Below are 23,373 nucleotides of genomic sequence, written 5' to 3' on the forward strand. Positions count from 1 at the left end.
CAACCATTCTCACCATCAGCTTGTAAAACAAAACCACACTCGCCAACAGCCTGCAGAACTAAAACCTAACCCTTAAATGCTTCCGAATATATCCAAAAAGTAGGGAAAGAAATTCGGGAAAAAAATATTTCAAACTGTGTAGCAATTTTTAAATTTTGTGCCTTTGCTATGTGTCATAAATACATGATGATTATTTATCTATTAAAACAAAAACAAAAAATATTTCTAGATCTGTATTATGGCCAAGAGAAAAATATAGCTGATTGAACACAGAACACTAATGGCAACATAAAAACGGGGTGGGAACAGGCTTGGACAAGCTCTTGAGCTGAACAATGTGACAGCTGAATATCTGCTGAACTCATTAACCTAGATTGCTCCAGTGATTACTTAATTTCAATTGTACATGTGCACTCAGTTCACTGCGTTCAATAATTAGTCCAAACATGGCTTTATAACAAAGTCCTTAACGTTTAACACTTAAAACAAAAACATAATTCTTAACAAAAAGCAAATGGACGAAGGGGAGAGTTAACGTTGTAACTGTGTAAAAAGGTATTTGATGTTTAATTGCAAATAAAATGCCAGATCGGTTTGCTCATCACCAAATTGCTTGCATGTCTGAAGCGTTACCATAGAGCACTCCAACACCTACTCATGCCCCCTAGTGCTCAATGCAATGCTGCACAACAATCATAGTTACGCTGCTTCCCATTAAACTAAATATTCCACCATCAAATAGTGAGTACTGGGTCCAGATTTAATATTTTATGGAATATAAAACAGTTAACTTGTTAGGTTATAAATTATTTAAGGTGAACGTCATTTTTAATGTTCTATTTTTAAATCATTCATGACTAAAATGGTCTGGAAACATGTACACGGAATCCAACATCACGGCGATTAAATTAAAATGAGAGCAAAAGAGTTACAGAGTCAGAAAAAGCAGCAAGCTTCTTATGACACTTGTGGGAAGTTGTAAATGGAGCTTAAAAGTTTATCAGGGAAGATTCACCATTTAGCTTTTACAAAGCAAGATAGAAAAGATCCTGGGAGGAGGTTAGTTGCCTGCCCTTCTCACAGGAAATAATAATGATCTTTATTAGTGTCACAAATAGGCTTACATTCCAGTGCAATTAAGTTACTGTCAAAATCCCCCAGTCGCCACATTCGGGTGCCTGTTCGGGAACACGGAGGGAGAATTCAGAATGTCCAATTCACCTAAAAAGCAAGTCTTTCGGGTCTTCTGGGAGGAAACCGGAGCACCCGGAGGAAACCCACACAGACAGGGGGAGAATATGTAGGCTCCGCACAGCCAGTCACCCAAGCTGGGAATCGAACCCAGGTCCCTGGCACTGTGAAGCAATAGTGTGAATCATTGTGCTAAAGATGTTCAACATGGAGTCTTAACCATGGGTAGAGTGAGAAATACACAGGATAAAACAGGGTGCCAAGGACACTAGGAAATGCAAGAGTCACACAACCCTTGTGTCCATTAGATAGGGGGTAAAAAAGTCTAAAACAAAGTCTAAAACAATTAACTGACACAGAACAGGACCAGTATTTGTTGTGTTAAATGAAAAGGCAACCTTTATATCTGCCAGGGAGCAGAGGGGGAAGGAGACACTCCATCAGACAGTGCTTGTAGTATTTAAATAATAGGTACCTAGGGAGTTGGGTTGCTAAATCTGTTGTAATTTGCCTGCAAGGGGTAGCAGCAGACCATCACTTTAAGGGGTGTGTGTCATGTGATTCACCCACAGTCTCACTTTGGTGTAGAGAAGAACACAGCAGACATAGCCCTGTTGCTGAGGTCTTCAAACTTTCTATCCACATGTACAAGTATAATGTTCACATACGTGTTCCTAATAAATGGGCCAACATGTTTGCACAATTCCTCATGAGCATTTGATGCCTTTACATTGTTATACACAATAAAATCTGGTTGTGTTCAATTATGGAAGTTTCATCACATGACCTCCCCCACACTTCCACCATTGTTGCACGCTCCAGGCACACTGCCTTGCCACAGCAAGTTAGAAAGCAAACTGATGCACAGATATTCCAGTTGGATTTATCTTTACTGCAAGTGAAACAGGCTTCCTGTCCCATACCCAACATTTTTATAGCTGGCAAATGCAAGAATACCAAATTTCAGACCATCCCAACAATTTATACTGCGGGAGAAAAGGGTGCTCATTGTCTGGCAAGTCAACTGTGAATGGCCGAGTTTCACTTCCCTCGAGATTCCAGGACATCCCTAGAGAGCTGATGACCCAACAATGAGAAACTCCCAAATGCTTGGAATCTGCAGTCGCCCTGACTAAAAGGGAAAGACTCTCTTTGGATTAATTACGTTCCAAGTAGGAGAAGAGAAGGAGAGCCAGGAGAAAATTCCTGCACAAATAACTCGGGCATAATCAAGTTGCACAGTAAGAAGTCTTACAACACCAGGTTAAAGTCCAACAGGTTTGTTTTTAATCACTAGCTTTCGGAGCACTGGGGAGGAAGAAGCAGTGCTCCGAAAGCTAGTGTTTGAAACAAACCTGTTGGACTTTAACCTGGTGTTGTAAGACTTCTTACTGTGCTCACCCCAGTCCAACACCGGCATCTCCACATCATAATCAATTTGGACATACGTCAGCATTTCATCATCATCACTGGATGAATATTCTGGGACTAGCTACCTAACACCATCACAGGGGCCCTATCTAAGGAGAATGTCCACCACCACCCTCTCAGACAATTCAGAGGCAGCCATAAATGCAGTATTGCCAGTGATAACATAGGGAATTTTTAAAAAATACACATCTAGAATTTTTTTTTTTTTAAAATACACATCTGGTTGCACCAAATATATATTGACAGTTCTCACTAATGTTCAATGTCCATTCAAACTTTGAAAACGTTTTTGGTCATACTCCACTCAGTCACTCCTGGGAGAGTTCAATACCCTCATCCCATCAAGAACTGATGGAACAACCAGTCCACACACACTGTGGATGCAACTATTGTGACAGGTCTTTCAATTATGGGCTGCGTGGCTTCCTTCTCCATCCTCCGATTCTATGATTGTGGGGCCAGGAGGAACAGGATTGCTCGCTCAGAGCCCCACAAAGAACGTCTGGGTCACAATTGATTTCAGTTCTGCCCCAGACCCCAACCGTAATGATGCTTGGATATTCCTCCTGAATTCCCCACCACCACCTGCTAACCTAGCCAGGTACTAGCTGTCATAATATACACACAAGTATATGATGGTGCACAGACAGACACTGACTGACACACTGAATGACCAATCAACACACAGAACACAGCAGCCAATCACCAGACAGGACACGGCCACTATAAAGCCAGGGGGCACTAGTTTTCCCACTCTCTTGGGATGCAGCCTCTGAGACAGCCAGAGCCCATGAGCAGCAACATGAACATCCACCATGTGGTAGCAGGATAGTCTGGTCAGGTTAGCCTCAGGTCTCCAGTCAACTCCACATAGTGTCAACCCACAGTTCAAGTATGTGTAACAGTTCATAGTTCAATAAAATAGAGTTGCATTTCTTCAAGTGTCCCATCACCTTAAACCTATGCCCTCTAGTTTTAGACTCCCATACCTTTGGGAAAAGATGTTGACTATCTACCTTATCTATGCCGCTCATTATTTTATAGACCTCTATAAGATCATCCCTAAACCTCCTACGCTCCAGGGAAAAAAGCCCCAGTCTATTCACTCTCTCTTTATAACTCAAACCATCAAGTCCCGGTAGCATCCTAGTAAATCTTTTGTGCCGCTTTCTAGTTTAATAATATCCTTTCAATAATGGGCTGGTTTAGCTCAGTGGGCTAGACAGCTGCTTTGTGATGCAGAACAAGGCCAGCAGCGCGGGTTCAATTCCTGTACCAGCTTACCCAAACAGGCGCCGGAATGTGGCGACTAGGGGCTTTTCATACTTGTGACAATAAAAGGTTGTTGTTATTATTATTATTAATAGGGTGACCAGAACTGTACACAGTATTTCAAGTGTGGCCCTACTCATGTCTTGTATAACTTCAGCAAGACGTCCCAACTCCTGCATTCATTGTTCTGACCAATGAAACTGAGCCAGAGCCCATGAGCAGCAACACGAACATCCACCATGTGGTAGCAAGATAGTCTGGTCAGGTTAGCCTCAGGTCTCCAGTCAACTCAGCATAGTGTCAACCCACAGTGCAAGAATGTTCAACAGCTCATAGTTCAATAAAATAGAGTTGCATTTCTCCAAGTGTTGGTAGCCTGTCTCTCTCACTGCTATGGTAAAAGCAGTCCTCGCAGACCCAGCATACCCAACACATCACTAGCTGAGCAGCATTGTCTGTTCACCAGCCAAAAACAGAAAGGATGCCATGGGGTTGACATACAGATCAATCACAATCTATTCAAATAAGAACATAGTAAAGAGCCTACTCAATATTTACAATGAAAGTTCTCTGTTCGGATAGTAAATAGTGATTGACTTACAGTGCATTGCTACTGTTGGATGGTTTGGGCATTCTATAATTTCGCTGCAGCTTTGGAAAAATTTCTAGAGGCTGAAATTCAGGATATGGAGGGGAACCTGCAAAGCAAAAGGATTAGGGAGTCAAACATTTACTGTAGAAATAGCATTTAGCTGGAGCATCAAAATAGTGTGCGAAACATCCAACTCTTGGTGACAGGACTTTAACATGCTAAAAATCAGTAGTTTAAACATGACTTAGGACGTGCAGTAACCACTACATTTAAGCACATATTCAAAATATCTTTATACCTGAAGGGATTGAGGACACCTTTGTAGCAGCAGATTAGCATCAATGCAGAGTGAATTTCAGTGTGAATTTTACACTTCTGAATTCATATTTCTTGCCGTAGCACTGTAGACAGCCAAAATTCAGAGTTGCACCCCAGCATGGAGGAAGAAATCTCACTTCACTCCAGAATGTCAGAATTTAACTCTAGATCGTTGTAATTGCTGCATCAAGTCCTGACCTGCTTCTGGAATAAAGTGGATCAAGACTCCTTCTTTCCTGCTTGGGGGTAGCTCAAGAGTCGAGGTTGGATCTACACCATGACTGGTAAGAAGGTAGCAGAGTAATAATAGAACTGTGCATTCAAAATTCATCAAGTTAATCGATTTGCAGAGCAACATACCTAGAGTAACTATTTCATAGAGAAGAATCCCAAATGACCACCTGTGAATAAAAACAAAGTTTAAATACAATTCTTCACCCTCACGATTGGAGCAACTCTCAAAGCATTAATTGATATTCAGGCAAAAGTTCAATAAAGGGTTAATAATAATCTTTATTAGTGCTTCCATTAACACCGTAATGAAGTACTGTGAAAATCCCCTAGACGCCACACTCTGGCACTTGTTCGGGTACACTGAGGGAGAATTCAGATGTCCAATTCCCCGAACAACCACGTCTTTCCAGACTTTGTGGGAGGAAACCAGAGCACCCGGAGGAAACCCACGCACACACGGGGAGAATGTGTAGACTCTGCATAGACCACAGACCATTTAGCATTTGTGACATGACACTGGCATGTTTGACCAACTTTTGACTGAGCTCTCCACTTCTTGGCTTTAATCTGTGAAAGCATCATGAAAACCAGTCCACAAATGATGACGAATGGAAATGGTGGTGTAGTGGCAATGTCGCTAGACTATTAAGCCCGAGGTCCAGGCTAATGCTCTGGAGACATGGGTTCAAATCCCACTACGGCAGCCGATGGAATTTAGAATCAACTGATTAATTAAAATCTGGACTTGAAAAGCTAGTCTCGGTAACGGTTGGGAACCGTGAAACTATCATCGATTGTCGTAAAATCCCATCGAGCCCATCTGGTTCACTAATGCCTTTTAGGGAATGAAATCGGCCGTCCTTTCCTGGTCTGGAGTACATGTGACTCCAGACCCCACAGCAATGGGTTGACTCTAAAGTGCCTCCCTGAAATGGCCAAGCAAGCCACTCAATTCAAGGGAACTAGGATGGGCAAAAATGCTGACCTTGCCAGCAATGCCCACATCCCATTAAAGAATAAATAAAAGACTAGCCTCGAGAATACAAATAGGAGCAATCCGGAGAGAGAATTCAACAATGTCCCAGCCGTGCCCAGAATGAATGAAGTACCCATTTCCCACTGTGCACCCATATTTTACACTCAATCGCTCAGAGCCAATGGAACCGTGTCCTTTCTCAGATGAAAGAAGGTTTTCTTGTACTTACGTATCACTCTTTTCTGTGATTGGCCGCTTTACAACCCTCTCTGGTGCAAGCCATTTAATCGGAACCTGGGCTGCTTTGTGGGATGACAGGGTTCCAGTTTTGTAAACATCAAAGGCCAGACTCAGGCCAGTGAGTTTAACAGTCAGATCTTCATGGATCAAAATATTCCGGGCAGCGATATCCCCATGGATTAGCCTGTGCTTTGTAGTCAGATAATCCTGTTCCAAATGAATGGACAATCTGAATAATGTTTTGGATGCACAAAATGAGTTGTAATAAGAACGCAACCGCGATTCTGCTGAAGAAACTGAGCAATTAATCAGCGGATGACCCTCAACATGGCCGGGATTTCTATTCTGTCTGTGACCAGCTTATACCAGTTACTTCATCAGCAATGACAAACAACCAGGAGACTAAAGGAGGTTTTGTCCCAGAAATCTAACTAATCTACCAACTAATGCTGAAACTATTTTAAGCTATAATAGTGATTTACAAATTACCAGTGAATTTGACCTGGACATTCCATTTATCTGACTCAGTCACAGAATTTACAGTGTAGAAGGAGGCCATTTGGACCATTGAGTCTGCACCAGCCCTTGGAAAGAGCCCCCTACCTAAGCCACACCTCCACCCAATCCCCATAACCCAGTAACCCCGCCAAGGGTAATTTAGCATGGCCAATCCACCTAACCTGCACATCTTTGGACTGTGGGAGGAAGCCCACGCAGACACAGGGAGAAGGTCCAGACTCCACGCAGACAGTGACCCAAGCTGGGAATCGAACCTGGGGCCCTGGAGCTGTGAAGCAACTGTGCTAACCACGGTGCTACAGTGCTGTCACATCAGTTTAGTATTCCTGCATTAACAAAAGAACTTCTTGTCACAAATTCAAAGATTTTTTGGAAAGCAGGAACAAAGCACAGAATGCCACATCTATAAATGTTTCCTCCCAATTTTATTTTCCCGCCCACCCCACCCTGCCCCACGCCCTGATGCTTAGCAAAGGTGCAACAATCCCATTTGTATTTGTACAACTAGTGTTTCTATGTAGCTTTGTGTGGCAGGTATACCTGAACACAAACAGATAATCGGTTGCTCAGTCTTCAGTGACTGAAGCCCTATCGCAAAAGACCAAATCATGAACTGAGTTCTAATATACCAGAAGAAATAACTTCAGGTCACATTGAATTAGTTTGCAATGCCTGTGTCACAATGTAGTCCCATAATTACCATGGGCTTGACTTTATGTCGTCCCCCCTCCAAACCACACACCAGACATAATTTTGGGTGGGGGGGGGGGGGGGGGCACGTAAAATACAAGGAATCCCAGCCCACCACCTTTCTGCCCAATCCTGACTGTTCCTCACAGTACTGTACCTGGACTGACAGCAAAAATCAACAGCCCCCACATCATAATTAAATGAATAATTAGAGCTTGTTACCAAGACAATTAATTGGGCAATTTGCTGCCCACACCTTGGTACTGTTGGAATGCACAGGCACCTGGCAGTGAGCAGAAACACAATACTGCGGATACTGAAAAAGGTCAGCATGTCAGGCAGTATCTGTGGAGAAAGAAACAGAATTTAACATTCCAGGCCGACCACCTTTTTTTGGAGGGCAAGTTGAAAAAGAGCAGGAAGGAAGAGCAACCCCCCCACCTCTCTGATATCTTTCGGATATTGAAAAAGGACATTAATCCGGAGCAGTGTGGGCCGTACTGCCCGATATCGCTATTGAATGTAGACATCAAGTTGTTGCTGAAGGTGTTGACTTCATGAATTAAGGGCTGCATCCCGGGGGCTCTAGGCGAGGGCTAAACGGGGTTTGTGAAAGGGAGGCAGCTGTCGGCAAAGGTAAGGTGGCTGCTCAATATAATTATGATGCCTCCGAAGGAACTGCAGGTGGTGGTGGCGATGGACGCGGAGAAGACGTTCGATTGGGTGGAGTGGGTATATCTGTGGGAGGTGTGTGGACTGAGTCCGGATGCTGTACAAGGCACCGGTCTCAAGTGTGCGGCCGAACCGGGTGAGTTTGGGATATTTTGGGTTGTATTGGGGGGGGGGGGGGGGGGGGGGGGGGGACGAGGCAGCGGTGCCTGCTCTCCCCGTTGCTCTTTGCTTTGGCAATAGAGCCACTGGCAATGGCACTTAGAGCATTGAGAGATTGCAGGGGGATTGTGCGGGGGGGGGGGGGGGGGGGGGGGGACGGGGGGGGCGAGCACAGAGTTTCGCTGTACGAGGACGACCTATCATTATACATTTTAGACCCACTGGGAGCATTATGGGGATTTTGGCCAATTCCCTGGGTACAAGTTGAACATGGGAAAGAACGAGGTGTTCCCGATTGAGGCCAGAGGGCAGGAGGAGAGGTTAGGAAAACTGCTGCTAAAGTTAACGGGGGCAAGCCTTAGATTAGGGCGTCATGGTAGCACAGTGGTTATAACTGCTGCTTCACAGTGCCAGGGTCCCAGGTTAGGGATTTTGAGAGGAGAGAGGCACCGTCTTTTCCCGGGTTACCGCCCTAGTGGTTGCAAGACAAGGTGCTGTCGAAGGAGGAGATAGGGGAGGGGAAGGTGTCTGAGGTCTACAAAGGAGCTGATGGATTGGGAGGGGGCCCCGGTGAGGGATATGTAGTGGAAGTGGGAGGAGGAGCTGGGAGGAGAGGTGGAGGCTGGGGCGTGGGCAGAGGCCCTGCGGAGGGTGAATGCTTCCTCGTCATGTGCGAGGCTAAGCCCCATTGAGTTTAAGGTCATTCACAGGGCACATATGACGATAGTATAGATGAGTACGGTTTTTGACGGGGTAGAGGACAGGTGTGGACAGTGTGTAGGGAGGCCCGTGAATCATGCCCTCATGTTCTGACGTCTCCAAAGTTAAAGGTGTTCTGGCAAGGGTTTGCGGACGTAATGTCCGAAGTGCTGGGGATGAAGGTGGCCCCGAGTCCAGGAGGTGGAAATATTCAGGGTGTCGGAAGACCCAGGAGTCCAGGGGCGAGAGAGGCAGATATGGAGGAACTCAGAGCCACCTAAAGCTGGGAGTGTTGTCGAGTGACCTGGCAGAATTTCGAGGCTGGAGAAGGTCGTCCTGAGGGGGTTGGTAGATGGGTTCATTCAGAGGATGAAGCCATTCATTTACTTCTTGAAGGAGGATTGAGGGGTCAGCAAAAAGGTGTGCATGGGTGCGGGGGGGGGGGGTGAAGGCAGGATGGGAGAAGGGGGCAATGGTGGGGAGCGGGTGTTGGTTATTTATAAATGTTGTACAATTTTGCTTCTGCTTCAGTATGCTTTTATGAAAATGCCTGAACAAAATATATATTTTTTTAAAAGCAGAGTGCTCTCTTTTGCCATTGGTTTCATTATTCAGAACTATTGACAGATAGTCCCTTATTCAAGCATATGTCAAGATAGCGCCACCCAGAGGTCTACAAAGGCACAGCAAGAGGTTATAATAATAATCTTTATTGTCACAAGTGCATTTACATTAACACTGCAATAAAGTTACTGTGAAAAGCCCCTAGTCGCCACATTCCGGCACCTGTTCAGGTACACAGAGGGAGAATTCGGAACGTCAAAATTACCTAACAGCACATCTTTCGGCTCTTGTGGAAGGAAACCAGAGTACCCGGAGGAGGTATCATTTCATTCAGGGAATAATGAGCATTAAATTATCCCCGCTTGAAAGACAGGAGATTAGGGGCACAATTTAATACTTTGCTGAAACTGACACCCAATTAATCAAATTCAATACAATTACGGCCAGTATATCAAGATGCATAATCTCTGTTTGACTGAGAGCCTTGAATTTTGAGATTAGGATTCTAATGAAAGCACAGATCCTATGGCGGGGCTGTTAACTTGGGACAACCATAAATTATGCATTTCCCAGCAACAAATATTTTTATTCTGAAATTTGACCTTCCAGATTCTTGTATTGAAAATAGCAAGAAATCATAGATTCACTGTGCCTTTTTATAATTTGTTCACAGGATGAAGGCATTGGCAAGGCCAGCATTTGTTGCACATCCCCAATGCCCTCAGTGAGGTGGTGGGGTGGTGAGCTGCCTTCTTGAACCTCTGCGGTGTACGGGCAGCACAAAGGCGCAGTGGTTAGCACTTCTGCCTCACAGAGCCAGGGGCCCGGGTTCAATTCCAGCCTTGGATGACTGTTTAGAATTTGCACTTTCTCCCCATGTCTGCGTGGGTTTCCTTTGGGTGCTCCGGTTTCCTCCATCAGTCCAAAGATGCGTTGGTTAGGTGGAGTTACAGGGATAGTGTGAGGGAGTGGGCATAGGTAGGGTGCTCTTTCAGAGGGATAGTGCAGGCTCGATGGGACGAATTACCTCTCCTGCACTGTACGGATTCTGTTCTATGGTGACGGTGCTGTTCGGAAGGAATTTCCAAGATTTGTACCCAGGAAACTGTGGAAGTGCCTGAATTTCCTCCAAGAAAGAAGCAATGCTTAGACCCACACCCCTAGCTCCACGTTTCTCAGCTTCAAATACCTAGCCAACCCCTTTTTACGATTATCTATAAAATCATCTTTTCAAGTAAAACACTCAATTCTGATAGCTCTCTGCGTGAAAAAAATATCTTCTTGCTTAATCTTTCATTAATGATACTGAATTGGATTTTTGCTTATCGACCCTCTCCCCAGTAAAAGAAAACTTGCATTTAAAAAGCTCCTTTCAAAACTACATCTCAAAGCCCTTTAAGCTAATCAAGTACTTAGCCACTGTTGCAAGTTCGGAAATGCAGCAGCCAATTTTCACACAGCAGCACTCTGATAATGACCCGATAATCTATTTTTTTAAAATCTTGTTTGCGGGATAAATATTGGCTATGATATCAGATATAATTCTTCTACTCAGCTTCCAATTAGTGCCCTGGGATTGTTTAAGGCCACGCGAGAGAGAGCAGATGTAGTTTCACTCAAAAACCACGTCCAAAAAAATGGTGCATCCCCTCCGATAGTGCAACGTTCCCTCAGAGTCTCGGACTGGAGTCTCTCTCTTGAGTTTTGTCCTCAGGTCCTGCAGTGAAGCCTGACCAGAGCAACTGAGCCACGGCTGACACCTCGCGGGCTATCTACTCTATCAGAACCTCTCAGGATCCTGAAAATCTCTAACCCGTCACGATTTAACCTTCCCTGTTACACGGAAAATAGTCCGAACTATTTCAGCCACTTCCCATAACATAAGTCCCTCATTCTCGATTCTTCCGTGGCTTTTCTAAGGCGTGGTGCCAATAGTTGCTTCTAATGCACCAGCTGAGGCCTAACTAGTGATTTATAAACCCAATTAACCCACGTTTTAAAAAAAATTGCCTTATGGCAATTGTTTTGAAAAGACCCAAATTGCACCCCCCAAAATCATCCACTCAAAGCCACGCTTTTGCCACCATATCACCATTCGCCCTTAATACCTCTTGTATGGTATTTTGTTGAATGCCTGCTGGAAGTCCATATACAGATCATCTATGGCACGACTCAGCTGAATTTTGAATATTGCCTCAAAGAATTCAATCAAATTAATCAGACAGGCCACATCGGCTGCTCTGCTGGCTTTTTCCATTAACTCCAAATGCCTGAATGAGAGTGTAGTATCCAATTAATAAACTTATAAATTATCTGATGAATTAGCCCTTCAAAAATACTGGACAGGATTCTCCATCGGCCAGCACAGGAATCAGGAAACGCGATCGGGTGGAGAGTCACGCGTCAGCCGAAAATCAAGACCGGCGCTGGGCACCCAACAGAATGCCACTCCGGTGCCTCGACAGCGGTGTGAATCTATTCTACGCCGCACGTACAGTAAATGCTGATGGCATATCATCAACATGCCCGTCCTGGTATTATCCTTGGCTCCCTCAATGCTACGCCTCCGCCAGCAAGAATTACAGATGGGGAGGTTCACTCTTGGTTTAAAAGAAAATTGGGAAACAGGTGCAGTGGCATCAGGGTAACCCCTGGGACCAGGAGGAGTACAGGCACCGACTGCCATTGCCGCAGCCAGCAAGGTAACCACCTTGCTGTAGGCCCCATTCACCACCCACGTCACCCGTTGTTGCGTAGAGTGACACCAGCCGCACAGGTGCACCCACCCAATATCCCCCACCCCCCCACTCCCAACTCTTCACTCCACCCCACCAACTATCCCCAACCCGCAACCCCATCACCCCCAAATCCCCCTGACCCACCCACGTAGCCCCTACAGGAGGGCGCCGGAGAGGGACGCAAAGCCTACATCTGGCACAGGTAGCGCCAGCCACTGGCATCCCGGCTGGTCGTGGTGCCTGGAGTGCAATGCAGAGGGCAGAGTGCCGGAGGAACGACCGGGAGATGGGGGGAGGGATATTTGGTGCAGGGGCACCCTTGCAGCCATTGGACCTGGATAGGCAGGGGGTATGCACCAGGCCAACATGTCTGTCTTTCACGCCCTGCAGACAATGGATTTCGGAATCCAACCAGGAATGGTTGCCATCATCGTAGCTGATGACACCTATCCAGAGGCCGCAGACCAGCGAGGCAACCCCCACGATGATGCCCAAGCTGCGGCCAGGGAGGGGAGTGATCGATGTCCTGAAGAAGCTGTTCAGGTGCTTGGACTGCTCTGGAGGAGCCCTCGGTATATCGCTCGGAGAGTCTCCCACACTGTGGTGGCCTGCTGCCTCCTCTAGAACATTACACAGTAGAAAGGGTAACATGCTGGAGGAGGGGGATGAACGGCAGGCCTGATCCAAAGAGGAGGATGCGTGGGGAGGACGGGGTTGGGATGGGGGGTTGATGCCAGGGGCATGGTGCTGGCTGCCCTGAGGTCGTGCAGCCTCTTGTGACACTGCTGGGCCACACAGTGCTCATGGCCTCTGCCACCTGTGTCCATGCCTGGTGTACAGCAGTGGGTGGCAGCTTCCTTCCCACCCTGGGGAACAGGGTCTCCTGCCACTCCTGCACAGCATCCATCAGGGTCTCGAGCTCCACATCTGTGAATTGCAATGTCTCTCTTCCTGCTGCTATAGATTCTGCTTCCCCCTATCATTTCTGGTCAGGCATACCATGCGAACAACTCTCTACATGAAAAATTACCCCTTGCTCTTTTGACAATCTTAAAAGCTGTGCCTTCTCATGCCATGGATCCTTGCAATAAGCTATCATTGAAACACATGGAAGCTTTAAAGCATCCAACATCTTCCGACGTAAATAAGTCAGCAGAGCACCGGCCAATAGGTTTAGGAGAAGGTGGGCTTGGCTTGTGTTTATAATTTGCCTTCTTCCTTTTGGAAATGGAGGCAGGACAGCAGAGAGAATTTTATACAAACTAATCTAATACATAGTGGCAGGTCTTGGCAAGTCAAATAGTTGTGCCCCTCAAACCCTTTCTTTTGTACGTATTTCTGGTGAGGATCTGTCCCCAGCACAGGTGGCTCGCGTGTTCCAATTCAGGTCATAGAATTGTAACGTTAACTCTGCTTCCCTCTCCACAGACACTGCCTGACCTGCTGAATATTCCCAGCATTTTCTGTCCTTATCTTAGATTTCCATCTTCTTCATCATTGTATTTTTGTAAAGGTCAGCTATAGTCTGGACCAAGCGCTGAATAAACCTTCCTCTAATCTGACAATTAGATAGATTGTCCAAATGTGAAGCTGATTATTTGTTGCAGTATTTAAACCGCCTGACTAAAATAATGCTGGTTAGTCCAAATATTTTTTCATTGGCAGAACTTTATGTGAAACTGGGCCAGATGCAAACTCAAGCCTCAGGAATAAGAACATGAACCAGTACAATCCAGTCACATTAAGCATTTCTAACAGTTAAAATTCATGGCACAGCTTTACTTTGACTAACTATAGCATCTACCCTGTTTCACCAATGAAAATGCAGGGCAGAAATTCAGGAGTTATCTCTGGTGCTCATAAGTTGAAGCAAAATTCGAAGTGTGAACTTACCAGTCCACATGCCACTTGTTTTGCAATGCTGTATACACTTTTCTCTGTGAGACCCTGTACAACTTCTCCAGATCGAGCTTCAGTCTATTAATAGAAACAAATTAAATGGCATTAGGAAAATAAACTGGGGACTCCAGGTAACATGATCAGGGAACGAATACAATAAATTTCAGTTTCATTCCACCATGTCGAAAGACGGTGTGAATCTGGAAGATAACAAAATGTTCATTGTAGAGTATTTTAATACTTATCATATTGAATATTAGAACTTGGATGCAGACCCAGAGATACATCAGCAAGTTAGAATAGGCCCATAATATAGACCCAGAGAACGGGGCAGAAGGCGGCCAGTCGAGACTGCACTTACCCTCTGAAAGAGCACTTGGGGCCCATTCCCCCGCCCTACCCCAGTAACCCCAATTTAGCATGGCCAATCTACCCGACCTGCACATCTTTGGACTGTGGGAGAGAACCCACACAGACACAGGTAAAATGTGCAAAACTCCACACGGACCTGGGAATTGAACCCAGGTCCTTGGCACTGTGATGCCACAGTGCTAACCATTGTGCCACCCAGTTATTGTTTTAGAAACTTCTGCAAAAGGATAGTTTACATTCGTGGCCTGGAAATGACTGGCAGGTCTGCAGATGGGGAAAATAAATGTTTTTTTCCCTTAATATTTAGAAGGCAAAAGGTGATCCAAAATAGGATATAAGATGGTCAGCGCAAAAACGGGTGAGTCAATCCATCCAGTCTGTGCCGGTATGCTTCTATACATGAGCTGCCTCCCAAATTGACTAGCACACTCAATGTAGTTTCCCTTCTAAAATGATTTTATCTGCTTTGTTTGAACAGTGGTTTGTAGAAGAGAATTCAACTTTTTAATCATTCTCTGCAAATAAATATTTCGCCCCTTTGCTTTACTTGTTTGTGTTGATCTTGAAACACTGTCCATAAGACCATAAGACATTGGAGACAAATTAGGCCACTCGGCCCATCGAGTCTGCTCCGCCATTCAATCACGGCTGATATTTTCTCATCCTCATCCTCCTGCCTTCTCCCCATAACCCCTGATCCCCTTATTAATCAAGAACCTATCTAACTCTGTCTTAAAGACACTCAATTATTTGACGTCTACAGCCTCCTGCGGCAAAGAGTTCCACAGATTCACCTCCCTCTGGCTGAAGAAATTCCTCCTCATCTCAGAGTTAAAGGATCGTCCCTTTAGTCTGAGATGGTGTCCTCTGCTTCTAGTTTTTCCTACAAGTGGAAATATCCTCTCCACGTCCACTCTATCCAGGCCTCGCAGTATTCTGTAAGTTTCAATAAGATCTCTCCTCATCCTTCTAAACTCCCAACGAATACAGACCCAGAGTCCTCAACTGTTCCTACTACGACAAGTTCTTAATTCTAGGGATCATTCTTGTGAACCTCCTCTGAACCCTTTCCAAGGCCAGCACCTCCTTCCTTAGATACGGGGCCCAAAACTGCTCACAATACTCCAAATGGGGTCTGACCAGAGCCTTATACAGCCTCAGGAGTACATCCCTGGTCTTGTATTCTAGCCCTCTCGACATGAATGCTAACATTGTATTTGCCTTCTTAACTGCCAACTGAACATGCACATTAACCTTCAGAGAATCGTGAACAAGGACTCCCAAGTCCCTTTGTGCTGCTGATTTCCTAAGCATTTCCCCATTTAGAAAATAGTCTATGCCTAAATTCCTCCTTCCAAAGTGCATAACCTCACACTTTTCCACATTGTATTTCATTTGCCACTTCATTGCCCACTCTCCTAACTTGTCCAAATCCATCTGCAGCCCCCTTGCTTCCTCAATACTAACTGTCCCTCTACAGATTTTTGTATCCTCTGAAAACTTAGCAACAGTGCCTTCAGTTCCTTCTTCCAGATCATTTATGTATATTGTGAAAAGTTGTGGTCCCAGCACAGACCCCTGAGGCACACCACTTGTCACCGACTGCCGTCCTGAAAAAGACCCCTTTATGCCCACTCTCTGCCTTCTGCCAGTCAGCCAATCCTATATCCATGCCAGGATCTTACCCTTTTTAAAAAAAATTTAGATTACCCAATTATTTTTCCAATTAAGGGGCAATTTAGCATGGCCAATCCACCTACTCTGCACATTTTTTGGGTTGTGGGGGCGAAACCCACGCAGACACGGGGTGAATGTGCAAACTCCACAGGGACAATGACCCAGAGCTGGGATCGAACCTGGGACCTCGACACCGTGAGGCAGTTGTGCTAACCACTAGGCCACCGTGCTGCCCAGGATCTTACCCTTAACACCATCGGCTTTTAACTTATTTAACAGTGTCCTATGTGGCACCTTGTCACCTCTCTTAATATTTCACTGGTCAAGGAAAGAATTCACCACTACGGTGACTAGGAAGGCCATATACACAGGAGTCCATACCAAGGTGCTGGAATAGGTGCAAGGATCCTCCTGTTTAAACCTTGTCTGCTCCCTCTTTCTCCTTTTAATTTCCATAAATCTCTTTGCTTATACAATTTTTGTACATGGACAGTTAATGAACTGATGCCTTTGAGATGGACGTTGCCTTTAAATTTGAGCAAAGGCCTGAGTTGTGCAAACTGAAGCGGACCGAAGATCCTATGGCAAGGCGCATAGCATGAAGTTCTTTTCATTTCAAACCAGCAGATTCCAGAAGGATTTGAGTGACACCAGCTTGATGGACTTGGCTGTCAGCCAATGGAGTGACTCGGATTGCCTGGCCTCGTCAATGGGCCTTGCTGATTAGTTTTGCTGTCTCTGGAATGTTCCTTCATTCCTGTGTGAAACTGTTTTATTGTCTTTCAGTTTAGTTTCTGGGATCAGAGCTGGAAGCATCTATTCTGGTTCTCTCAGAGTTGTTTAAACCTCTCTGAAAATCTTGTGTGAGGGAATTCTGCTCTATCCTCAGTAGGGCTAAAGGTCAGTCTGGTGACACTGGAAATCAAAACTCTGGCTGGAGCCAGGCTGAAGTGAGAAAAAGTGTCTTAAGAATTAAACCGGCCTGAGGCTGTTCCTTTGAGCGAAGGCCCAGGTTGATAAAAGTTAAAGTGCCTCTCCAGAAGAAATCCTATTGCCTGGGAGTACTGAATGAATGCCACTGCCAAAAGACCATCTCTAACATTACACTGGTGGCTGAGATCACTAAGCATCCTGGGAGGACAGTTTGCTGCAACAACTTCAACATCGGAAACAAGGGCACTCGTATATAATTTCAAATTAATTCCCTTATTATTCCCCCCCTCCCCTCTGTGTGTTAAAACCCTCATAACATTTGAAAAGCATCTGGATTTACTCTTAACCGTGCCATAATCTACAAGGCTATAGGCCAAGAACTGGAAAGTGGGAATAGCTTGGATGGCTTCCTGTCAGCCAGCACAGATACATTAGGCTAATTGGCCTCCTTCTGTGCTTGACATTTCCATGGTTCAGAGTTATCCATATATCTGGAAGGCCTCTAGCAAGTCCTCCCTTAACCCTCTCAGCTGCTATGGAAAATCCTTAATTTACAACTCTGTCGCCATTATAGCAGCTCTTCAAGTTTGGAAATTAGTATCTCTATTTACTCTATTTAATTATTTCACCATTTTTAAATACCACAATTTGGTTATCCCTCAACTTTCTAAATTCAAGGGAATACAAGCAAATATTATACAATCTATCCTCATAATTTAACCCTTTAAGCCTAGTAGAAAACAGAATATGGGCAGCACAGGGGCTAGCACTGCTACCTCACAGCACAAGGGACCCAGGTTCAATTCTTTTTTCTTTTTAATAAATTTAGAGTACCCAATTCATTTTTTCCAATTAATAGGCAATTTAGCGTGGCCAATCCACCTAGCCTGCCCATCTTTGGGTTGTGGGGGCGAAACCCATGCAAACACGGGGAGAATGTCAAACTCCACACGGACAGTGACCCAGAGTTGGGATCGAACCTGGGACCTCGGCGCCGTGAGGTTACAGGGCTAACCCACTGAGCCACCGTGCTGCCCCTCCCAGGTTCAATTCTGACCTTGGATGACTTGTGTGGGGATTGCACATTCTCCCCGTGTGTAAGTGGGTTTACTCTAGTTTCCATCCACAGTCCAAAGATACGCAGGCAGGGTGGATTGGCCATGGTAAATTGCCCCTTAGTGTGCAAAGGTTAGGTGGAGTTACGAGGATAGGGTAAGAGAGTGGGCCTGGGTAGGGTGCTCTTTTGAAGGGTAGGTGAGATGCGATGGGCTGAATGGCCTCCTTCAACACTGTAGGGATTGTATGGATTCTATGAAGGGTAAATAACATTTAGTAAAGACAGGAAGTTAGGAAATAGTGATGGGGTAGCTTTGCTTATTAAGGGCACACGGTGACACATTGGTTAGCACTGCTGCCTCATGGCACCAGAGACCCAGGTTCAATTTCGGCCTCGGATGACTGTCTGTGCGGAGTTTGCAGGTTCTCCCAGTGTCTGTGGGGGTTTACTCCGGTTACGTCCCACAGTCCAAAGATGTGCAGGTTAGATTGATTGGCAATGCTAAATTGCCCCTTAGTGTCCAACAAGATTAGGGTGGGTTACGGGGATAGGGTGGGGGCCCGACCCTACGTAGAGTGCTCTTCAGAGAGTGGGTGCAGACTCGATGGGCCGAATGCCCAATCTATCTGACCTAAAGTGTAGTATTCCAGATGGAACATGACCACGGCATAACTTTGTATTCCAGCCTCTTTGAATTCAAGGTCAACATTACATTAGCCTTTCAGATTAGATTTTGTACCTGCATATTTGCTTTTAGTGATTTGTAGAAACGAACACTATAATCATGTTAAAATAACCCTAGACCAATTCTTTGTTTCTTTACCTGAATTCTTTGTCTTTTGTTCCATTACATATATATTTGTTACTCAAGGTCTCATACCCTCTAATCTACCCTTTTGTTCTACCTCCCCCCTTTACCTTTAACAGCATAAACACCATCACATTTCCACCTCCCTTAAGTTCTGAAGGAGTCATATTCGACTCAAAACATCAAATCTGTTTCTCTTTCCACAGATGCTGCCAGACCGGAGTATTTTCATCACTTCCAGTTTTTATTTACTACAATTACATTGCTCATCTAGATATTGTCTCTTCCCACTAAGAAAATCATCCCATTTTCATTTCTTGGACCAAAGTAAATAACTTCATTATTCCCCACATTGAATTCCATTTCTACAATTTTTGCCTGCTCATTTAATCTATGTCCCTTTGAGCTTCACCCTCCCACCAACACAAGGTATTGCTCCTGTGGTACAAACTTGGACATAGAATTCCTTTATCCAGGTCACTGATCTGATATAAAGCTGAGGACTACAATGGAGATCCTTGAGAGACACCGCTTTTCACATTTTGCCAATCAGATTACTTACCATCGATCCCTACTCTCGGTCTCCTACCCCCAATCAAATAGCGGCCCACGTTACCCCCCATTCTGGAAGCTTTTGTTTTTGCTGATAATCTCTAGAACATCATCTTCATCTGCCTTATGGCAATCCATAAAGGTAACATTCGTAGACATGTGATGAATGTAGGAATTTCTTATATATATTGAGATTATAATGTTTCTGGTGCAGTAATGGTTTTAAAAGCCTGGGTTGGGATATATATATATCTGCTGTAGTAATATTTTTAAAAATCCTGGTTTGAAAGACGGCAGACTCTGTGGTTGCAGATGGTGCAATTAAGATGTTGTAACGGTGAGATCATCCTTCTTTCAAACCATGGTTATGTTTGCAAGGAGAGGCCTAATGTGTTATTGTTATGATTTCTGAGGAGTAGATCATTAGAAACATTTGGCGGGACCCTCTGGATCCCTGCCGCAGTGTTTCTCGGGTGCGCGCCGTTGACTGGTGGCAGGATTCTGTATTCACACCGCTGGTCAATGGGATTTCCCATTGAAACCAACCCATGATGCCTTGAAACGTGCTGGCGAGAGTGCGCTGCCAGCAGGGAAAGTGAATATCCGACGACTGGAAATTCAATTTTTTGTGTTTAAACTTAAGCAAGTGGGTCATGGGATTGGAGTGGGAGGGGGATGATGAGCTTTCACAGGCAATCAGTTTTTGAGTTAGTTGCTGGAAGCTGTGAGCTGAACAGCCACTTCTTCAGAGGGCGGTTGAAACTCAGCATTAATCTGACAGGATCTCTCTCTCGCTCCCTCTTCCATCAGTCTTTTAAAAGAACACTTTATCCAAAAATAGGCCAGCAATCCTGTGTTTTCTGACTATTTAAAAGTGGTTTTTAACCTGTGATGGGCTTTGCTTGACTGGAGATAGGTATCAGTCAGAAGTTAAAGTGTTTCGTTTTATTGTTAAGCATTGTTTAACTGGTAATTGTAAGCTATATTTCTGTGATGTTCAGGAAGTTTAATACTGTGTCAATAACAAAGTTTGTTTTAATATACTCTGACCCAATCTTTGCATTAATCCGTTCTGAAGCGAAGTTGCTTTTCCTCAGTTTTACAAATTTATAAAAAGATATTGGGGTTCCGGTCCTATATCCTGGCAAATGTTGGGGTCTGGTCCAGGATCGTAATGCACACTCCTGTATTGACCATGTTAATAACCCCCTTCAAAAATTCAAGTGTGCTAGTTAGACAACACAAGGTAACATTGGCTCTCTGGTTAAGTTCATCTTAGTCCAAGTACTCATTCAAATGATACAGCCTCCCAACAACGGACATCAAACTGGTAGATCTGTAGTTTCCAGACCTGTTAGCTCAGTTGGAGAAGACGACCAAGGTGGCTGGACCTGGAAGCCGATTGGAGTAATATCTGAATAGTTTGCCTTTTTAGTTAAGACTGTACCAATGGAACTTGGGGAGAATAGATCTGCTGTGGGGATCAAACTAGCTCTTCGAAGGAAAGGAGCAAAAATTCTCGAGAGGAAGAAAAAGTTTTAAATAATTTTTGTGACTCAGTGATTACTGACATCTGGATAAATTGTTGAGAAATTCAGGGGACTAGTCATGGTTGTGTCTGCTATGCAATAGTGGTCCATTTGTGATAGGTTTGACTAGGTTGCCTGTTAATTTTTGATTGTATCATGTTAATTCCAAATGTTATAGAGTATATGATAGATAATATTGACTTTGTTTTGTTCACTCGTATATACCATGTGATGTGCCACCACATGGACTGCCGTGGTTCAAGGTGCTGGCGAGCACCACCTTTTGAAAAGCAATTAGGGATGGGCTCAAATCTGATGAATGAATAATTTAACATAAAAAATACTTGACGCTTATTCTCTTGGGATTTCAAATGAAGAATTATCTAAAGTGGAATGAGAAAATAGGTTAGAAGGTAACATTTAAGGAGATATTTCATATCTCAAAGATATACAGTATTCCATTGAGAAAGAAAGACTCCAAGAGAAGGACACACCATTTGGTTAATGGTCGAATGGCATCAAATTGAAAGAAAAGACAAACAATGCTGTAAAAAGTAGCAGTACGCCAGAAGATTGGAAAGTCTGTAGAAACCAGCAAAGGATGACCAAAAAGAGGCATATATTAGAATGCGAGAGTAAACAAGCAACAGCAGACAAATATATAAAAGAGGAAAACAATAGCTAAAGTAAGCATTGGTCCCTTAAGAGGTGTAGAATGGGGAATTAATAATGAGGGACACGTAAATGGCAGAGGCTTTGACCAAGTACTTTGCATTTGCCTTTACAATAGCACACAAAAATAACCCAATAATAACAGAAGAAAAACAAGGGGCAAAGGGAAGGAAGGAACTTAAAACAATCACAATTACGAGAGAAAAAGTGCAAGGAAAACTAATGGGACTATAGGCTGACCAATCCCTTGGGCCATATGGCCTTTAACCTATGATCTAAAAAGAAGTGGCTGCAGAGATAGTAATATTCCAAAAATCCTTAGATTAGAGAAAAATTCTATAAAGATTACAGCAATTTGAAAAACAACATGTAACACCAGAGTTCTCAGAGAACAAGCGGGGTGGTTAATGGGAAACTCGGAAATGTTGGACTGGATTCTCTGCTGCCGGTAGCAGAATTCCCAAATAGGTGGGCAATCCAGCGTTGTCCAAAAAAAAAAAACAGGATCAGCGCACCCTTCCAATGCTCCAGTCCCCCGGTGGCGGAGGTATCAAGGATCGCGCCCCACACCAACGGGAGCATGCAAATAGACCAAACTGACCCATTTGAATCCGATTAGTGGACCTAGCCCGCATGACTATCCGGTCCCCTGGGCTGGGATGCATGTGGGCAAGAATTGGTGCAGGTATTTCCCAGCATGGCCCTGGCACGATGACCGGGTAGGTAAAGGGGGCAACTGTGAGTGAGTTACCACAAAGTCCACCGGAGGGCCTCCCCTCTCCCCACATAATGCAAAACCTGCCTACCAGCGCCCCCCCCCCCCCCCCCCACATTACAGAGACCATTGCCTGGAAGTTAGAGAGCAAACCAAACAGGGACAGTGAAAGTTCACTGCTTTAAAACTCACCTGTGCCCTACAGATGTTCAGGCAGATCAAGCAGCACCTGTAAATTGCGAGAAGACGTAAACCACAACAGTTGGATTTAACTCCCTCAGATCTTTAATATTCAAGGTTTTCATGCACATCAATGTGAAATTGTTTTTACTAGGCTGTGATTGACAGTGTGCACAGCCACTGTGGGGGTGTGTTGGGGGGGGGGGGGTCGATCTCTTATATAGGTGGTGGGTGACCTTATATCTGGGATGTGAGTGGGTTATGGGCAAGGTGGGTCCAATTTCAGATTTCAGCTTCTCACCCAACTCAATCCTACCTGCTTTAGTAGATTAAAGTCACCTCCAATGTATTTACAGGATGTATTTTCTTGTCTTGTCATTGCTAACAATTTTCTTCCTCTTAACCTTTCGAATCTCCCTTATTAAAAGAAAATGATTTGTTCCCAGGTGCTAAGAACCAGAAATGTTCCCACTAAATAAAAAAAATCCTCCCACTAGTTGATCCAGTTAAGTCCAGGAATATGTGGAAAAAAAATTGCAATCTGACCTTACAAATCAAACACATACACAGAAGTATAGAATCCCTACAGTCACTCTCCTGACTGGTCTCTTGTGGGTGATAAACAAGCTTTAAGCCAGGAGGAGTGACCCACCAAAGGAGACCATTCGGCCCATCAAGTCTGCA

General features: G+C 44.6%; 1 protein-coding gene across 1 annotated transcript in view; it reads right to left on the minus strand.

Moving 5' to 3' along the window:
• si:ch73-206d17.1 (tyrosine-protein kinase STYK1) overlaps positions 1-23,373 on the minus strand; it is a 99,944-nt gene that overhangs the window by 14,762 nt on the left and 61,809 nt on the right. The window contains exons 6-9 of the mRNA XM_038773700.1: positions 14,189-14,272; positions 6,244-6,461; positions 5,165-5,205; positions 4,496-4,592 (exon numbers count right to left, since the gene is read on the minus strand). Of these exons, the coding sequence (XP_038629628.1) occupies positions 4,496-4,592; positions 5,165-5,205; positions 6,244-6,461; positions 14,189-14,272 (440 nt within the window). The remainder of the gene's footprint in view (positions 1-4,495; positions 4,593-5,164; positions 5,206-6,243; positions 6,462-14,188; positions 14,273-23,373) is intronic.

Source organism: Scyliorhinus canicula, chromosome 16 (assembly GCF_902713615.1).
Source record: "Scyliorhinus canicula chromosome 16, sScyCan1.1, whole genome shotgun sequence".
Lineage (NCBI taxonomy): Eukaryota > Metazoa > Chordata > Chondrichthyes > Carcharhiniformes > Scyliorhinidae > Scyliorhinus > Scyliorhinus canicula.